We start from the raw sequence: 17,380 nt of genomic DNA on the forward strand, positions 1-17,380 counted from the left end.
TTTGTAAATTTATTGAAACTATTCTCCACTCGAGATTTTACCGCTTGGATCTGGAACAATGGTGACTACATATGCAATAATATCAACCTTCTCAAATTCTTGATACGCTTTAAAATGGAGAAAGTTAAAAGACCACAGGCTTGCTGCCAACTAGAAGCACCAGAATACGCATCAGTGTCATGGATTCTGCAAACTCCTCTACTACTAGCATGCCCAATAACTTCCTGCCGCCCCCACCTGGTCTCAACTACATTGCTGCCATACAGCCGTCACTCATTTTCCTCATGATTGGAACATCCTGGGGCGGCATCCTTCTCCCTCTGCTCGTCGCTTTATTCTACTTCTCTACAAAAGAGCTTCGGCGTAAGCCAGTTTTCATTCTAAACGTTTTGGCTATTCTTTTAGGGTTATTCTTATCTATTATGAATGCTGTCATCGAGGTGATTCCAGAATTACACTGTCTTTGGAAACGACTTACCCCCTTTTTACAATGCAGATACATGCACTATTATCACCTCTAGATCCGTTCAGGCTATGGACTATGGTAGTGTTCACCATAGGGGACAGCTTCACGCCATGGCTTGTGGAGCTCATCCTGGTCCTGCGCCTCGTCACCGTGTATCCTATTTCCCGTACGCCACGACGGACATGGTGTGCAATATTCATCCCGCTTGGTTTAATCAAAATCGGACGCATGATCAACATCACGATATACTGCGCCCAATACACCAAGCTGCTTCAAAACCCCAACTTTCAGAATCCCATCAGCGTTGGTCAGAGTTCATGGCACAGCCAGCCGGGTACTAAAATCGAGTGGACACTCCAAGTGGTCGATAACACGTACGTGAAATATGCACGCCGTAATAATTTGAATGTTCGCTCAAGAGACTGAAGGGTGACGTCGGCGTTGTTTATCTGGCGACTTCGATCAGGTCTGCATGTTCCTGGCGTAGTAGAATCAGACATCAATTACAGTGGGTGCACCATCCGCTCATTCTGCTCCGAGGCTAAGATAAGAAAAACATTCCATGATGATGATCAGGATCCTACGCATCAAAAGTCAAAGCCTTATTCTGGATTGCTGTTTCTAATTTCATCTTCCCGGTCATTCTGAGCATCTTCCAACTTATCATGCTCTTTCGAGACCCAGACTTCCTCATCGGAAGCTACACCTACTTGACCAACGATTTTGTAGAAATTGTCGGAGTCATGCTGGCCACAGTTTGGGCTTCAAGCTCGAATTGGTCGTCCACAAACTCGGCATCACTCGCGCACCCGACCATAACGTCATCCGCACCTCAATTCGCCAGGAATATTCACTTGGAGAATTTTCAGGCCTTCGACAGTATTGCTAGAGAAGAAAATACGGGCACCGCAAGTCATCTGGAACTCAACAGTTTAAAATCTGGACATGACATAGAGTTTGGCCCTGTGGAATCACACCTTGAATTTTCTTCCAATGACGAAGAGAAGGCGCCAGTTAAGTAGTAGGGACAGAGTTTTTTGTTACACACTATCACCTGTACCTCATGTCAACACACAAATTACACAATAGCCAAGGATCATTACTCAAACCTACCTTTTGATTCATCGGTACTGATTGCTGAATGACAAACATGAGTGTAGGGCCTTCTGAGTCGCCTTCTGCAGTACGTCCACATGTCTGTTGTGAAGTTGGATAGAACGACGGTGAAAAATGGTGGTGATAGTGGAGTACGAAGAAGAAAACTCAGTCGCGAGCAATGCATTCATCGACCCAATCCCGCCCCCCACATCCACGACAAGGCTTCCGCTCGGCTGCGAGCTTCAATCAAGTTCTGATATGGTAAACGGAAAAAAAGAGAAAAAAGAAGCGCATATAGTCTGCCCGAGGCTTTGACAACAGGGAATCGAGATTTAACTCACCATTCAGAAGAGCTTCAGGTGCCTCCCTCCTATCCATGCCCGATAACGCTGTCTCACGCCGTTCAAGTCCGACGCCGTCGTCATCACGAGTCTCGCCACTAGGTACTAGACAATGGAGACTGCAAATTTATTTGTATCCCATTTCCCGATTCTCAATTTCCAACTCCTTTTCAGTACAGTACAACACCTGGATCAGCGTGCTGGCAAGATGCTGTAGTCATCCGAGCTGTGGCGAATATTCTGACAGTCTGGAGCGTGAGGACGAAGACAGTGATATGATAAAAAGGTAGAGGGAGGAGAAGAGTTTACGAGACCGACGTGGGTTCGTGTGCGTGAGCGCGTGGGTGTATAGTATGCACATTCGCGTATGTCCGTCCGCCTGTCTGTGGCGCTGAGCATGAATAAAAAGAGGTCATCTGTTTATTCTATTCAAGAGCTTGGTCCGTCAGATGCGGGTTGTATATCTGTGAGGTCCATTGATAGTAGTTTTTTTTTTTTTTTTTTTTTTTTTTTGGTGGAGCGTTGTCGGCTGGTCGGCAGCGACCTAGTCATTGCCTTGCAGCCCGCTTGTGTTTTTCGAGGGATTACACCTCGATGTCAGTAGAACAGTGTTTAAATATATGGGAATCACCGAGAAGAAATGCATTTAAGCACTTAGTGTGGGACTCTAATCCAGCCCGTTATAACGGCGTTTTCAGGTGATGGGCGTGTGGTAGTTCGTCCTACCTCTGGCTCTGCCATCATCCTTAACTGGATCAATACCCACTAAAACTCCTCTGCTGTTCTTGATCCATTCCCACGGGAGCTTCGTCTCATTTTTCAGTGTGCCCCTCCATGTTTCCTGCACCATCCAGGTGCTTGTGGCTTTCTTACCGTATCTTGGGTTGCACATTGCGACGTCCAGTCTGAGGCGTTGATTCATCATGGCGATGAATTTATTTTTGATTTCCGTGGAGTTAAGGGTTTCGCCTTCGCGGTTGATGACCCTGTCGCATCGCAGCTTCCATAATAGGTGGGCTGATTCAGCCATTATAATAGTGTATTGCCTACTTCGTGGTTGTGCTTGTCGCTGTCCGTGTCTTGCTGCTGAGAAATCAGGAGTGGATTGTCACATTAACACGTGCTGGGAACGGACATAACAGGGACAAATAAGCCTTTTTGATTTGATTCTTCTTTGTCCTCAAGTCCACTCAAACCACCTCTGCTTTTCCTCTGTTTAACATTACGTGCTTCTTCATATGCTGTCTGAATTGCATCCAGGTGTCTAAACTTGCAGGAAAAAATATTTGGCGCGTTGGGGTCCTGAGCTCTAGAGAGGGAGAGGAGAACGCCGGAAAACTTGAGGGCAAAGGTAAAGTGACTGTCATGCGTATCATGTATCTTGCCCCTGCGGGATCCAAGTCTCCAGTCAAGTTGATGATTCTAATTCTGCCCCTGAAATATACCTACCCATCGCCAGTGGTTAACTATCCGACGCGGATGAGATTTTCGCAAGATTTTCGACAGGGATCATTATGCAGGTGGCGGTTTGACTTGACGATTTACAACCTCGGACTGTGATATCGCGCTGACTGACTTCCCTGAAATGCAGGCCGAATTGGACTTTCTGTCGTTGTTTTGGCAAATGTCGATTGAGCTTTTGCTCCGTACTTTCACTTTCGCTTTCTCTTTGTTTCCCACAGAGAAAGAGAAAGAGACACATGTATGTGCCACAATATCCATACCGATAGTACAACCACCGCTGCTCCTACCCTACAGTTGTTAGCGAAGCAGTTACGGTCAGATATGGCGTGCTGGCTGTCCTCGGGGCACCCTTCGAGCCATTTTGGTTCGACATCTCTATCGCCATCATTTATGCTTTCCATCCATGGCATTTGGCTATGCATTTCGCGTTAGTGGTGGCAGGCCCCCAGATTTCTGCATTTTTGTTCTTTTTTTTTTGTCTGTTTGTGCTTTGGGCCTGGGTGATCTCGCCGAGTGAGCGATATCCTACGCCAAACGAGCGCGATCACCGGCCGAGCTGAGGGATTGCACACGCACGCGCGTCTGTCTGGGTGTCCGTGTCTGTGCCCAGAATATCAAAGTTTCGAAACACGCCTATGCGCCTTCTGGATAACCCAAGCATTAGTTTTATTTTTCATTTTTGACGGCATGACATCGCTCGCGACAGACGCTATTGAGCCGCTGGGGGTATGTTACGCAGAGGGAGTCTAGTTCGCCATGCTCGATCACACCGGACCCGGAGACGAAGATGAATTTACATGCCACGAACTCAGAGAGTTGAGGGGAGCACTACAGTTAAACACTGAAATGCTTGCGAAATCTGGACTTGGCGGCGTCATCTGTGTCTCGTCCGAGTGGTACGAAATAGAGATTATGTGATACTCCGTTTGGGCCTCCGTGTTCCAGGAGGAGGGATTTTTCATAAGAGATGCTTTCATCACCCGCAACGCCGTCATGCCTTGTTTTGGCGGATGTGCATTCAGTGGCCTCTTGCGCTATAGACACGAATATACGTTGCTTAGAAATACATTTAAACCCAATTTTACTTGCAAGAGGGGAAAGTCGGCTCGCATGGCTGTGTCTAAAATCAATCCGAAAGGCTTGTCTAGAATTCCAAAATAATCCCTTCTACCTTTTAAATATGGGCGGTCAATTGATCCACAACTTGGTGTATCCCGATCCTCCACGATGTGTTGTTTGTGCAGTCAGATTGTGCAGCCTAGCCTAATAAAAGTACGATCTATATTGATTTTGGCGATCAACGCGTTTGCAACAAGGCTACAAAACCATAGTATCGTGATTTGAGGTTCTGTACACTTAATCTATGCAATAAATGAAGGAATCAATCACACGAAAGCACATCAAACGATTGTATGGGCCAAAGTGTAAAAAAACCATTGACGACCCGAATTAACTACGTGGGTTGGATCGAGACGTGTCTGGATATGAATACATCGGCTTCCGGTCGGCGAAATATGGTTTTGTCAATCAGGTTAAGTTTATGAACCCGTCGTACCACATTGGGGAGGACTAGTAGATGTGTGGCCGCCGCAAGGAGGCCCTAATTCTTCTTTTGTATCGCATGTTTTCCCTTCAGCACTCGATTGTGTGTCCAAAAGATTTGTTGATATCCTGTTTAATTAACGGTCCTCTCACAGCGTGGTACAGACGTTTCGATCGTGCTACGCAACATTCCGCATAATCAGACAACTGGTAAGCTCTATGATCGTTTCGGGAATATACACATCCTTCCAGGGTAAAATCCCAACTGGCTACTCAAACACAGCAATCGAATTGACTTGTTATGCGTTTACACGCCCTTTGCTGGCCTTTTACATGCACAGATATTTGCATCCGTAAATTAACAAGGGGCCGTCATATCCGAAGCATAGTAGCGCCGTTTCAAGATATCATGTCATACCGATATTGAAATTATGTATTTTATATGCTCAATAAGAACTTTACGAGTCATCTGGAATTTTCAAGGTTGTGTACAAGAAAATCAATAGGAGAGGAGGTTGAATGATTGTGGCTGCAGTCAAATTAGTAAAAGAGAATTACGATTCGTAGATGAGGACTTGTGTTAAAATAGGTGCCGCATGTAGAGTAAATCACCAGTTTCAACAAAGTATCGATTGTCATCACTGCCTTGACAAAATGGAGTACATGAAGCGAATCTCGAGGACGTTTTCAAGTTGCCAACGTACACATGTGTTCAAGTCTCTAATGTTTGTCAACAGCAAGCGCCTGACTATATGTCAGCTATGTAGTTGTATTAAAAACATATATCTAAGGTATTTTGGCCAGATAAACTCGAGGCCATTGGCACACTTGACATGGTGGGAAACCTCCGGCAACTGCCACAAATCTATAGCATCCGGACAACTCTAATTTTAGCGCACAGCCCGATCGTTGTGCCTCGTTGCGCAAAGTTCAACACGCGTTATCTAGCAGCGGTGAAAACCTCACACTGCAACAACGTGCAGCGTCAACGTTCAACCCTTAGTTCAAGTCCCTTTTATCCATCACTTTTCTCGCGATGAAATTCCCCCTCAAAAGCTACTGGTCCTCCTTCGTTAACCATCTCCACCGTTTTTTCAAAATGTCGTCAGAAGCCGAGTCACAGAAATACCCAGAGCTCATCCGCGACACGCATAGTCTGCAAGCATACCTGGAGAAACTCGTCGATGCCTATGGTTGGCGTCCCAGTGAATACATGACGGAGCTATGTGTGGTGAAGGTATCGCTGATGAAGAATGTCAAGACCAAATCAAGGCACGAATCCCTCCTGGTCGAACTTAGGGACCCCAACGGAGGCGCTCACTACCTGTACTTTGAACGAGCACGGGACGTTAATGATGGAAAGCGCAGCTCGTCGGGTCCGGCGCAACCACCGCCTGACACTGAGCAATTGTCTGCAGGCCCGACACCGAGCTACTCTCCGAGTGTGAGTTCCAGGAAGAAAAACCGAAGACAGAAAAGCCTACTTCGCAGACAGTCGGAATTATTATTGAACCAAACGATATCTTCGCTGAGCACCGCATCTTCTAGTGCTTCTCAATCTGTCAGTGATTCTTCGATGGGCACAGCGTGCGATACCGTGACATGTGTTCCCGACGGCCGGCGCTCGGGCGAGAAGTGCATGTGCCGGCTAGAATTCGAGAGAGAAGGAACTGGCAACGTCCCGGGCGTCCTACACGCACGACCGTCCGTGTACGATATTGCATTGATTGCAGACATCTTGAACAAGGAGGTGCCGCGTTACCACCTCTTCAAAAGCAATTGTTACCATTTCGCCGGTCTCCTTTACGACACTCTTAATAAACTGTACAATCCGAGCGAAACCATCTTGGAGAAACTGAATGGAAAATGGAAGAGATTTCCTCTGTATGCTAAAGATCCGGAGCAGACAATTGCCTCCATCATTGATCAGTATCGCGACGCTCGCCAACAATTTCACACCAAGGTACGTGTCACAATTTTCAACAATTTATTGGTTGTTTGGACCTCCATGCTGACTGTTGCTCAAGATTGAGAATCTCCACGTCGCGAGGGATAAGGCCAAGAGGGAGGCCGAAGAAAGGGCCCAAGAGGCCGACGAGCGCGCCAGAAGTGAGGCGCACCGCGCTGATACTGAAGCGCAGCGCGCTGATACTGAGGCGCAGGAGAAGAAAGAGGCTAAAGATCTCGCTCGAAGTGAGGCCCAGCGCGCTGAAAGTGAGGCCCAGCGCGCTGAAAGTGAAGCGCAGCAGAGGAGAGAGTTGGAGAAACGGTTGCAGATGGAGGGGAACCAGAAGAAAGAGGCGAACTACCGCGCTCTAAACGAAACACGCTTGAAGCAAGAGGAGAGGGGGCGGAGGGAAGAGGCGGAAAGGCGCGCTCAAAATGAAGCGCGCTTGAGGGAAGAGGAGGCGCGGCGGAGGGAAGAGGCGGAAAGGCGCGCTCAAAATGAAGCGCGCTTGAGGGAAGAGGAGGCGCGGCGGAGGGAAGAGGAGGCGCGCTTGAGGGAAGAGGCGGAAAGGCGCGCTCAAAATGAAGCGCGCTTGAGGGAAGAGGAGGCGCGGCGGAGGGAAGAGGCGGACAGGCGCGCTCAAAATGAAGCGCGCTTGAGGGAGCAGGTAGAAGAGGAGTTGAAAAGATACAAAAACATGCTCAAGGAGAGTCCGTAAGTCATTGCATGTCCTGTTATCCACCTTTCCTCGTTCGCCAGTCTAAATTCTCCTCGCTCAACATCCCAGGTGTCCCACTTGAACTGAAGAGGCGACCTTAGGCGCTCGCTGTATACTCTATTCGTCGAACCTGTGTGCATCGCGAGCCCATGGTCAACTCCGAGTGTTCGCCGGCCGACACTCGTTTCACGCCCTCAGCATGCGGGACCTTCAGCATCCGATCAATTGCGTTCGACATAAGATGGATATGGATTTTTTTTCATTTATGGCTCACTCGTCTGATTCACAGCACATTGTAATCATCATACCATTGCTTGTCTTCCTGTTCAAAGGTTAAACACGTCCTCGCCCTTTATATTTTCTCATCGTATACACATCCATCACATATATCCCATTGTCTCATCATTTATCTAGCTTTTATGTATTTTGCACACACATACTTGAATCTACATTATTTTAAATTGTGCATTCACAGACCTGGTGTGAAAGATTCAGCCCGCATGTCGATTGTTCTTCCTACACAGCCCTCAGGCAAACCGGAACAACCAAACAACAAGACTCAAGTTAATTATTGTCCAACTTCCTCGCGAGTACGCGAGTCGCTTAAGCTCGGGCTCCCCCGACTCAAAAACCGCGCGCTTTCCTCTGCTTGAATCCTAGTATCTTTTCACATTCATGGCACGCAAGTTGAAGGCCGGATCCTCGTCGCGCCGTCAATCTACGCTCATCATGATACGCTCTTGCGCTCCTACTTATGAGCACCTGTAAAAGTAAATTGACTTGGTACCCGCAACGCCTGGGTACATCCGTCATCTACATAACATGTCCTGATTCTGGGATGGTCTTCCCTCGGGCAACAAGGGCGGCTGAACACCGAGCAGCCGCCTTGTAACTTGCACCGACTCTGGGAGGTATGTTCATCGCAAGAGGCGATGACGTGGTGCAGCGAGAGATGGGTAAAGTGGAGGTGGAGATGGAAGTAGTAGAAAACTTGTCATTTGTACCATACAAGAAAAGCATACATTACCTGGCATGTCACCCCTCCGTTCTCTGAATTCGGTCTGACGAGTGTCGCGCGCTCGACCCAGATTCCAGATCCCACAGGTTGAACGTAAACTCTGTATCAAGACACTCTCGGTGGGTTACACCTCAAAATCGGGGCAGAGACGTGGAATAGTATGATTACTTAACGAGATATAATTATGGTGGGAGCGATGTTGAGGCCTCCAGGCGTCATTGATATTGAGGTCGAGGTTGAGATTGAGCAGCAGTTCAAGTTCAGTAGTGGTTCAGAAGAGGCGACGTAGGTCGAGTAGAGGATGATGTTGAGTACGGATCATTGAGGTAGGACCCTTGCACGACAAAGTACACGACTGGCTGCAAAAAAAAAGGAAAGTCACCTGTTCATGGGCCCATTGATAGCCGTATTGCCCAAAGTATTGCCAACTTCGTGGTTGTGCTGGTCGTTTCGTGAGAAGGAGTCAGGAGGATTGATAAACACGTGCTGGGAACGGACATAACAGGGACAAATAAGCTTTTTCATTTTTGATTCTTCCCTGCTTTGTGCTCACACCGCTGGCGCTCATACATATTTTCAAAGAAAATAAGACCCAGTAATTATGTTTCCTACATTTTTTTGACGTATTTTATTGGAATATAGGCTTCGGGCTTCCCTAATTGGGTAACCCCGGACTCTATATACAAGAAAAATACGTCGAAAACCAACAGGAAACATAATTACCGATACATATTTTTCTATCAAATATGTATCAGCGCCAGCAGTGTCAAGTCCACTCAAAACCAATTCTGCTTTTGTTTCGTTTAACTTTACGTGCTTCTTCCTATGCTATTGAATTGGATCCAGACGTATAGACTTGTAGGAAGCAATAGTTGGCGCGTTGGGGACCTGAACTCTGGGGAGGGAGAGGAGAACGCCGGAAACTCGAAGGCAGAGGTAAAGTGACTGTGATACGTATTTTGAATCCGATTCTCCGGATTATTCTATTCAGAAACCCCAGAAACCCTAGAAACCCCATAGAAACCCCCAAAATTCATAAAATCGTTATGAATGTTGTGATGAAGGTGTGATGAATGTTCAGAATGCCGCTTCGGCGGATTAGGTAGGAGCTTGTATTCTCATGCGGGCCGTTTCATGTGGCCATGTAGGTGCAACTTCGCTCGAAAATGAAAAAGCAGTAAATGAACAAGGTAAAAGCCTATAAACGTCTGTATAATGTAGTTCTTTGCACCTGACACCACTACTATTCTCTCTAGTACTATCTTTTGTATCTTATAGTACTCTGGATGCCCTACCTTGGTGTTCATAAACATCAAATATGACATCCCTTCCAATAAATAACCATTAAACGACTTGAAAGTTCACTGAATGGGTTTTATGAGTTTCATTGGCACTATGGCTTGCATTAGAGGCGTTATCGTACAGGAATTGAACCATTGAATATATTTACATGAAGACGATCAACTATTGATTCAAAAGCAACGACGACGGCACGACACGGCAGACCAGCAAAGCTAGGTCGGACCTTAAACCTCCCATACATGTTCAAGCAGGGGTTTAGAATGTTGCTTCGAGGACTATTCAGAAACCCCTGGGGTTTCTAGGGGTTTCTAGGGGTTTCTAGGGTTTCTGAATAGAATAATCCCGATTCTCCAGTCAAGTTGATCATTCTAACTCTTTTTTTGTACTTTGCCTACCCATCGAGGGTGATGTCGCGTTGTGCGTGACTTGACTGTCCGACGCGGATAAGATTTTTGACAGGGGTCATTATGCAGGTGGCGGTTTGACTTGACGAGAGCTAAAAGGATTTGCAACCTCGGACTGTGATATCATATCGCGTTGACTCACTTTCTGAAATACAAGCCGAATCAGACTGTCTGTTGTTGCTGTTTTGGCAAACGTCGACTGAGCTTCTGCTCCGCGCTTTCGCTTTCGCTTTCTTCTTGATTCCCACAGAGAAAGAGAAAGAGACATGTGTGTGACACGCTGTATCATACCGATGGTGTAACCCCTGCTACCCCTACCTCATAGCGGTCAGCAGCTCAGCAGCCGCCAGATTTATCCTGCTGACTGCTCGGTGCACTCTGTCTTCAAGCCACTTTGTTTGGCGTCTCTATCGACATCACCTGTGCTATCCATGCATGGCATTTTGCTGCCATTTCGCGTTGGCGGTGGCGAGTCCCATATTTCCGCAATTACGTTCTTTTTTTTGTCTGTTAGTACTTTGGGACTGGGTAATCTCGCCGAGTTAGTGCTATGCCACCCCCAACGAGTACCATGACGTGAGGGAGTGCGCGTACGCGTCCCTGTATGGCTGGGTGGGCCGGATGCGCACCCTGTGTCCGCGTCCTACACTCGCTCTGCTTCCCCTAGCCCATGTTTTTTTTCTTGCGCTTGTTTTGTGCTGGATTTGTTATATGTGCAGTTTCATTTAATTTCCTTGGGTCGCAGGCGGTCTGGATCTCGGAGCCTGGAGGCATATCAGAGCTTTACAACACGCATATATGCGCCCTCTGGATACCGGAACCATCAATATTATTCTCCATCTTTGAGAGGGTGACATCGCTCTCGACAAACGCTCTTGACCGGCTGGGGTTATCCTACGCACAGAGAGTCGAAGAGGATGGATTTACACCTCCTGATCTCAGACGACGACGACGACGCTAATGCGAACCGTGATGCTGAGTTGAAGCGTGGGCAGATACTGATGAAATGGTGCATTTTACACGTTGAATGAAACACACACCACTGACCATTCGAAATGTTGGACATGTTCTACTGCTGGAATTGGGTGTTTCTACTCTAAAAATTACCGAAGTGTCCTTAGCCAATTTGTGTTGCGATAGTGGGGCGGGATGGATTGATGAACACCGGGCTGATGCATTGTTATCACATCTTGACTAGGACGCGCGCACCCGTGCCTGCGCGTGGGTGTATCGGTGCTAATGGTGAACGCAGCGCAAAGGCATTCGATTCAAAATTCGCAGCTGTGTGTCTCCCCAGCGCCTTTGTCTTCCGCCTCGACAACAATGTATGTAGGCGGGTAGGCGGAAACGCCGGTGAACGAGAACGGTGGTGGGAATGCGAAATCCCAATTGGTCACTGCTCACCCCGCCGTCCAAGCTGTTACATGTCGCATTGGTGCTTGCGGCGAGTGTGTAGGTCCCATTTTTGATACTGTGTGATGTGCGCGCGCCCTCTCTTATTTTTTAATCTTCTCTATCGGATTTCTTGCAATGAATTATATCTTCAGTGAGATTGCAGTTACATGTGGTTTTGCATATTACTTGACAGGGATTCTACAGCAATTTTGGCGAGGAGACGTTCAAAAGAAAATATTGAACCACTTACATTATTTCTTCTGGCAGTGGTTCAACATTCAAGTCAATGTGCATTTACGAGCCTGAGAACAGGAGACTGTGTGATCAAATGAGTGTTAAGATCTAAGCAGCCGAACGAAGAGTGTAACATATTTCTATAGTACACGTACGACGAGCCATAAATGTGTTTAAAATACCAAAAAAGATCATCGTCAAACATATTCAGAGTGTAGATGCAAACTGCGGACAAGGACGGTGATATATTTCAATTGAGGAATGCCCTGGAGAATGGTACCACACTGACCATTCCTGATTCTAGTTTCTAAAATATTCAACATTGAGATATTATCGTGAGTCTGATGAACTCGGTGGCGTGGACATTAAAATTGAATCGCTTACGAGATCTACTTCTGTGCGTTCTTGTACGCCTTCAACTCTTCTTCTAGCGCTTTAACTCTCGCTTCTGCTTGTTCAGCCCTCACCTCGGCCTCAACTTGATTCTTGTTGTGTCTTTCTTGAACCTTGAGGAAAAGTCATGATCAAGTCCCAAATGTCAGACAAAAAGTATAACACATACCTCGGCCTCGAAGTTTTCGAGATCAACACGGTAATCATCAATGACGGACAATATGGTTTCGATAGGTGGCGGAGAGAACAAGGGTATGCCAGTGCGCTTCCAGATTTCATAACGGACCCGCATAACAGTTTCATGAGGATGATAAAGCTCCTTGAGAATGGTGTAAAGCATGCCCGAGAAATGGTAGCGATTGGCGTCCCATAAATGGTATTGCGATTGCAGTCCGTGCAAGGTGTTTGCGAGCACCGCGATTTGGTACACGGATGGTTGTTCTTGGGTCACATTTGTTGAGTCACCAGTTGCTTCGCTTTTGAAATCAAGTGAGCGCATGCATACTTCGCTGCGGCGCGGACCGTTTCTGGCGCATGTAACAGTATCGAGAGCGTCCCCTTCCTTTAATAAATAATGACATGAAGACGAATGGGGCGAGCTTGAGGAGGTGTTGCTTGATAGTTGTCTTTGGCCATTTTGAGGCGAACTCGGAGGATGCAAACTTGTTGTACTCGAAGCCGGTACCTCAGCGTCAGATTGAATTTTCTCCGCCAGTCAATGCTGGTGTTGGTCCCAGAATTATGTCATAAAACTCTGGAGAGTAACCGGTCATATCATTGTAACCCCTGCAGTGGTAACACAACGGCGATGGCCATGGGTCACCTCTGTGGCACACTGTCACGCATTGCAGATGTCTTGATTTCGTTCTGCAAAGCGGTGCCAACTCCCACTAAGACCCCTCGGACATTGCATTAGCGTTTGCCTTCCATACACAGACCTGAAGTCAGCCACCAACCGTACGCGATGAAATTCTCCCTCAAAAGCTACTTGTCCTCCTTCGTTAACCGTATCCACCCTTTTTTCAAAATGTCGTTGAAGGCCAAGCCACAGACATACCCAGAACTCGTCCCCGAAAGGGAGATGGATGTGAAAGCATACCTGGCGCATCTCATCGAGGCCTATGGTGGGCGTTCCAAAGAAGACATGACGGCGTTACGTGTGGTGAAGGTATCACTGATGAAGAATATCAAGGCTACTTCAGCGCACGAATCCCTCCTGGTGGAACTCAGGGACCCTAAAGGAGAAACACACTTTCTGTACTTCGAACGAGGACGAGAGGACGAAGGTAACAGGCCCTGGTCGTTGAATACGGCGCAACCACAGCCTAACACTGAGTATTTGTCTGTGCATCCAACACGCTTCCCTTTGAGTCCAAGATCCCCCAAGCACCAGGGAAGACACAACTCGCTATTTCCCAAAAGGTCAAAGTCATTGAACAAAATGTTGTCTTCGTTGAGAACCTCATCCTCTGGTTCTTCAATGCCACCCTCTAGTTTTTCAATGCCATCCTCTAGTTCTTCAATGACATCCTCCATTTCTTCCAGGCCCCGGGAAGCTCCCCTAGGGGCGTATCGACTTTTCGCGGATTTGAGACCTGAGAAAATAGCATTTTACTGTCCGTTTTTCGCGGATTTGAGAGGTCCGGAGGCCTACCTTTGACCGGGGCACTGCGGATTTGAGGAGAATAATCTGCATGGGCGGCTGGTCTGGCCGGCAAATAGGGCGCGCTGCCAAATATGGACAAAAATTAGTTTCCTTGTGAGGACATAAACGCTTTCTGACTGCCAAAAACAGAAGAACAGTGAAAAAGACTGCTTGAAAAAAGCTGTAGAATTTTTTGCGCCTTTTTTTTTGCTCCTTTGACTCCGTCTGAGGGGGAGAGAAATTACCTAAATAGGAAGGTCTTGGCAAAATGACCGTCCGGTTTCGCGGATTGGAGACCCAAAATCTCGCGGATTTCAGACAAATATTTTGGGTCCGGTGGGGATACGCCTGTAGGGGAGCTTCCCGGGGCCTTTTCTTCCAGCACATTGGATGGAAGGGCATCTGATACTGTTACATTGGCTCCCAGAGGCCAGCGCTCAGGTGAAGAATGCATGTGCCACCTAGAATTCGAGAATGATGGTACTGGCAACCTCCAACGCACCCCTGACAAACGACCATCTGTCTACAATATTGCACTAATTGCAAACATCCTGAACAAGAAGGGACCACGGTATCACCTGTGGAATAGCAACTGCTTCCACTTTGCAGGTCTTTTCTACGACACACTTAAAAAGCTTTATACTCCAAGTGAAACTGTGTTTAGGGTTCTTGATGGAAAGTGGAGAGCTCTCGCTTTGTATGTTGGGAATCCGGAGGCACAAATCATGTCCGTAATTGAGGATTATCATGATGCTCTACATGAGTTTGAAGCAGAGGTATGTGTCACAATTTTCACAATTTTATTTGTTGTTTGGAACTCCATACTGACTTTTGGTCAAGATTGCAGAACACCACTTGGCCAAGGACAAGAAAAGGAGGGAGGCTGAAGAGCATGCTGAGCGTGAGGCAGAGCAGAGGCAACGGGCCGAAGAGCGTGCTGAGCGTGAGGCAGAGCAGAGGCAACGGGCCGAAGAGCATGCTGAACATGAGGCACAGCAGAGGCAAGAGGTGGAGGCAAGGTTCAAGGAATTAGAAGAGGAGCTGAAAAAGTACAAGAACATGCACAAGGAGATTCTATAAGTCATTCCATGGCCTCTTGTCCACCTTTCCTCTTTTGCCAGTCTAAATTTTCCTTGCTCAACACATCCCAGGCATCCCGCTTGAATTGAATATGCAACCTTAGTCGGAGCCTTGCCACATTGCCCTTGTAATTCACTCATCTTCCTGTTTGGAGGTTACACACGTCCTCGGCCTCTATATTTTCTCATTGCATACACATCCATTACACATATCCCATTGTCTCATCATTTATCTAGCTTTTATGTATTTTGCACGCACATACTTGAATTTACATTTTTTAAATTGTGCATTCACAGACCTGGTGTGAAAGATTCAGCCTGTATGTCGATTGTTCTTCCTACACCACTCCTGGGAGAACTGGAACAACCAATCAACAAGACTCAAGTTAATTAGTATTGTCCAACTTCCTCGCAAGTATGCGAGTCTCTTCCACATAAGACAGTTTATTTATAATGTACATTACCTAAGATTTAATAATAAGGATATTACGTGAGACACGGTGGATTTACTTCCGCTACCTAATTAGGAGATTAGCGTGATGTACATGTGATTTAGCCTGGCAAATCATAGCGTACATGACGTGCCATTTAGCGCTAAATGGAGCCGCCGGGTGGCCTGCGGGATCCGCGCGTCTACCTACACGGAAGAAACACGGGCCGGAAATGAGCCGGACGGGTCCATTTGCATCCCGTGTATTGCAAGCAGACGGATCCGCTTGACCCGTGTTGTGCTGTCAGACGGACCCATTCATCCATCCGCTTCTGTATTCCGACAAATATCCGCCTTGAATCGTACATTGGATGACCGTTAATATATGTAATAAGGTGTATAGATTATACTGGCAGCAAATTCCTTTCCACATACCCTGATAGTATGGATTATGCCTTTGAGCTAACCCAATCCCTCTCAAACTACATGAAGGCAAAGATAGCTAGTCGTCTTTGGCATGCAGAACTGCCTAATCAAATCCGGGAAAACTTCAGTGCTGAGACCATGTTTGAGTGCAATCTAGCTGTGGAGGTGATTTTGCAGGCATTTGAAAATCAAGGTATGCAATCAATAAGCTTTGAAAATTGAGATTAAATAATGTGTGAATGGCAGAATATACGACGTGGGATGCAGAAGAATATTTGACTCATCTCAGTGCACGTTGCACGGGTCAGAATTCTACCGTTGAGGCTCGCCTGAAAGACAAGTTTTCTCTGGTGCATTCCGCGTTACAGTACCAAACCCTGCCCGGAACTGTGGTCGATAGTGCAGGCAACATATTGGTGTGGTACCTGCCAGGTATTTTGTCAGAGACAAGGGTGGTGAGTTTTAGAAACAGACCAATTAATTCATATATTATGCTTTCTAAAGAGTAACAGGAGAGTGTGTGGAATTCATTACGGGATATTGAAACAATGATTCACAAGGCGGTACCTTTGGCCACAAGCTGGAGGGTCAATGACAGTTACTTTCGACATGAGCCAGGTTGGGTTCAACCTGGAAATATTAACTTCTCCCCGGCATGGTTTCAGCAAGGCCATGAGGTGAGAAACTTGTATGCTAATTATTATACTGCCTCATATTTTCCTCAGACGTCCAACCCGCTTGAGGTCTCCTTGGACTTGTGTAATCCAATTGGACAGGAGTTTATACGAGACATGACGACATCTTCGGCTTTGCTGGGAGCCATCTTGAGCATTATACATCCCGAGCAGTACTGGGCGGGAATGAAATTTCTTCAACGGCTTGCTGCGGAACCGGAGCTTGTCCATAAGGCTGAAATATTGAAGCAAATTCTCACAATTTGGAGTTCGCCCTTTGGAGTCATGACCGTGATCAGCAACCGAGATACACCATACCATCGGGATAATGGGTCGTGCTACTCATGGTACGATTTTTTGATGCCGCTTGGGAAGGGTGAACACGGACGGCTTGAGCTTCCGGGCCTTGGACTTCGGTACAAGTATGATCCCATGACCCTTGTTGCAATTACCGGCAGGTTGCTTCAACACGGCGCGGTGTGCGAGGGAGATAGGGCAGTCATAGTCTATTACATGCGTAGGACTGTATTTAAAGAGCTGGGAGTCCAAGAGGCGGGATGGTCTACTACGTACAATCTTTTTGCAAATTTACCGGCCACCAACACTTTTGATTTTGAAATATGATCAGTTTTTGACTTGGAAGTTGGGTTTGGGGAAGATTTTTTTATATTTCCAAACCAAAACAGTACGAAAGCTACAGCACAACCAGAATTCTCTGTCCCAGGGTGTTTCCGACGCGCCCGCGCTAAGCTCTTCCAAGGTTACCAGAATCATCGGACTCCGCTGTCGTATTACCGGCGGAA

At 47.0% G+C, this 17,380-nt stretch overlaps 6 protein-coding genes across 6 annotated transcripts; 4 read left to right on the plus strand and 2 right to left on the minus strand.

Annotated features, from left to right (window-relative positions):
* Window positions 1-179: 179 nt before the first annotated feature.
* JR316_0011819 (uncharacterized protein) lies at window positions 180-1,488 on the plus strand (the record flags this gene model as incomplete). The annotated part of the gene is made up of 4 exons (XM_047897464.1): window positions 180-459; window positions 522-840; window positions 895-974; window positions 1,043-1,488. The coding sequence occupies 4 exons, from the start codon at window positions 180-182 to the stop codon at window positions 1,486-1,488; spliced, it is 1,125 nt and encodes a 374-aa protein (XP_047743873.1).
* Window positions 1,489-2,599: 1,111 nt separating this feature from the next.
* Window positions 2,600-3,358, minus strand: JR316_0011820 (uncharacterized protein; the record flags this gene model as incomplete). Its single annotated transcript, XM_047897465.1, has 2 exons — window positions 2,600-2,991; window positions 3,355-3,358. 2 exons carry the CDS (start codon window positions 3,356-3,358, stop codon window positions 2,600-2,602), a joined length of 396 nt encoding a protein of 131 aa, XP_047743874.1.
* Window positions 3,359-6,010: 2,652 nt separating this feature from the next.
* Window positions 6,011-8,230, plus strand: JR316_0011821 (uncharacterized protein; the record flags this gene model as incomplete). Its single annotated transcript, XM_047897466.1, has 3 exons — window positions 6,011-6,874; window positions 6,939-7,573; window positions 8,053-8,230. The coding sequence occupies 3 exons, from the start codon at window positions 6,011-6,013 to the stop codon at window positions 8,228-8,230; spliced, it is 1,677 nt and encodes a 558-aa protein (XP_047743875.1).
* Window positions 8,231-12,319: 4,089 nt separating this feature from the next.
* Window positions 12,320-12,959, minus strand: JR316_0011822 (uncharacterized protein; the record flags this gene model as incomplete). Its single annotated transcript, XM_047897467.1, has 4 exons — window positions 12,320-12,436; window positions 12,493-12,764; window positions 12,829-12,850; window positions 12,903-12,959. The coding sequence occupies 4 exons, from the start codon at window positions 12,957-12,959 to the stop codon at window positions 12,320-12,322; spliced, it is 468 nt and encodes a 155-aa protein (XP_047743876.1).
* Window positions 12,960-13,350: 391 nt separating this feature from the next.
* JR316_0011823 (uncharacterized protein) lies at window positions 13,351-15,048 on the plus strand (the record flags this gene model as incomplete). The annotated part of the gene is made up of 3 exons (XM_047897468.1): window positions 13,351-13,609; window positions 14,287-14,744; window positions 14,809-15,048. The coding sequence occupies 3 exons, from the start codon at window positions 13,351-13,353 to the stop codon at window positions 15,046-15,048; spliced, it is 957 nt and encodes a 318-aa protein (XP_047743877.1).
* An 873-nt stretch (window positions 15,049-15,921) lies between these two features.
* Window positions 15,922-17,201, plus strand: JR316_0011824 (uncharacterized protein; the record flags this gene model as incomplete). Its single annotated transcript, XM_047897469.1, has 4 exons — window positions 15,922-16,096; window positions 16,150-16,358; window positions 16,416-16,580; window positions 16,629-17,201. 4 exons carry the CDS (start codon window positions 15,922-15,924, stop codon window positions 17,199-17,201), a joined length of 1,122 nt encoding a protein of 373 aa, XP_047743878.1.
* Between the last annotated feature and the right edge of the window lie 179 nt (window positions 17,202-17,380).

Source organism: Psilocybe cubensis, chromosome 11 (assembly GCF_017499595.1).
Source record: "Psilocybe cubensis strain MGC-MH-2018 chromosome 11, whole genome shotgun sequence".
Taxonomy (NCBI): Eukaryota; Fungi; Basidiomycota; class Agaricomycetes; order Agaricales; family Agrocybaceae; genus Psilocybe; species Psilocybe cubensis.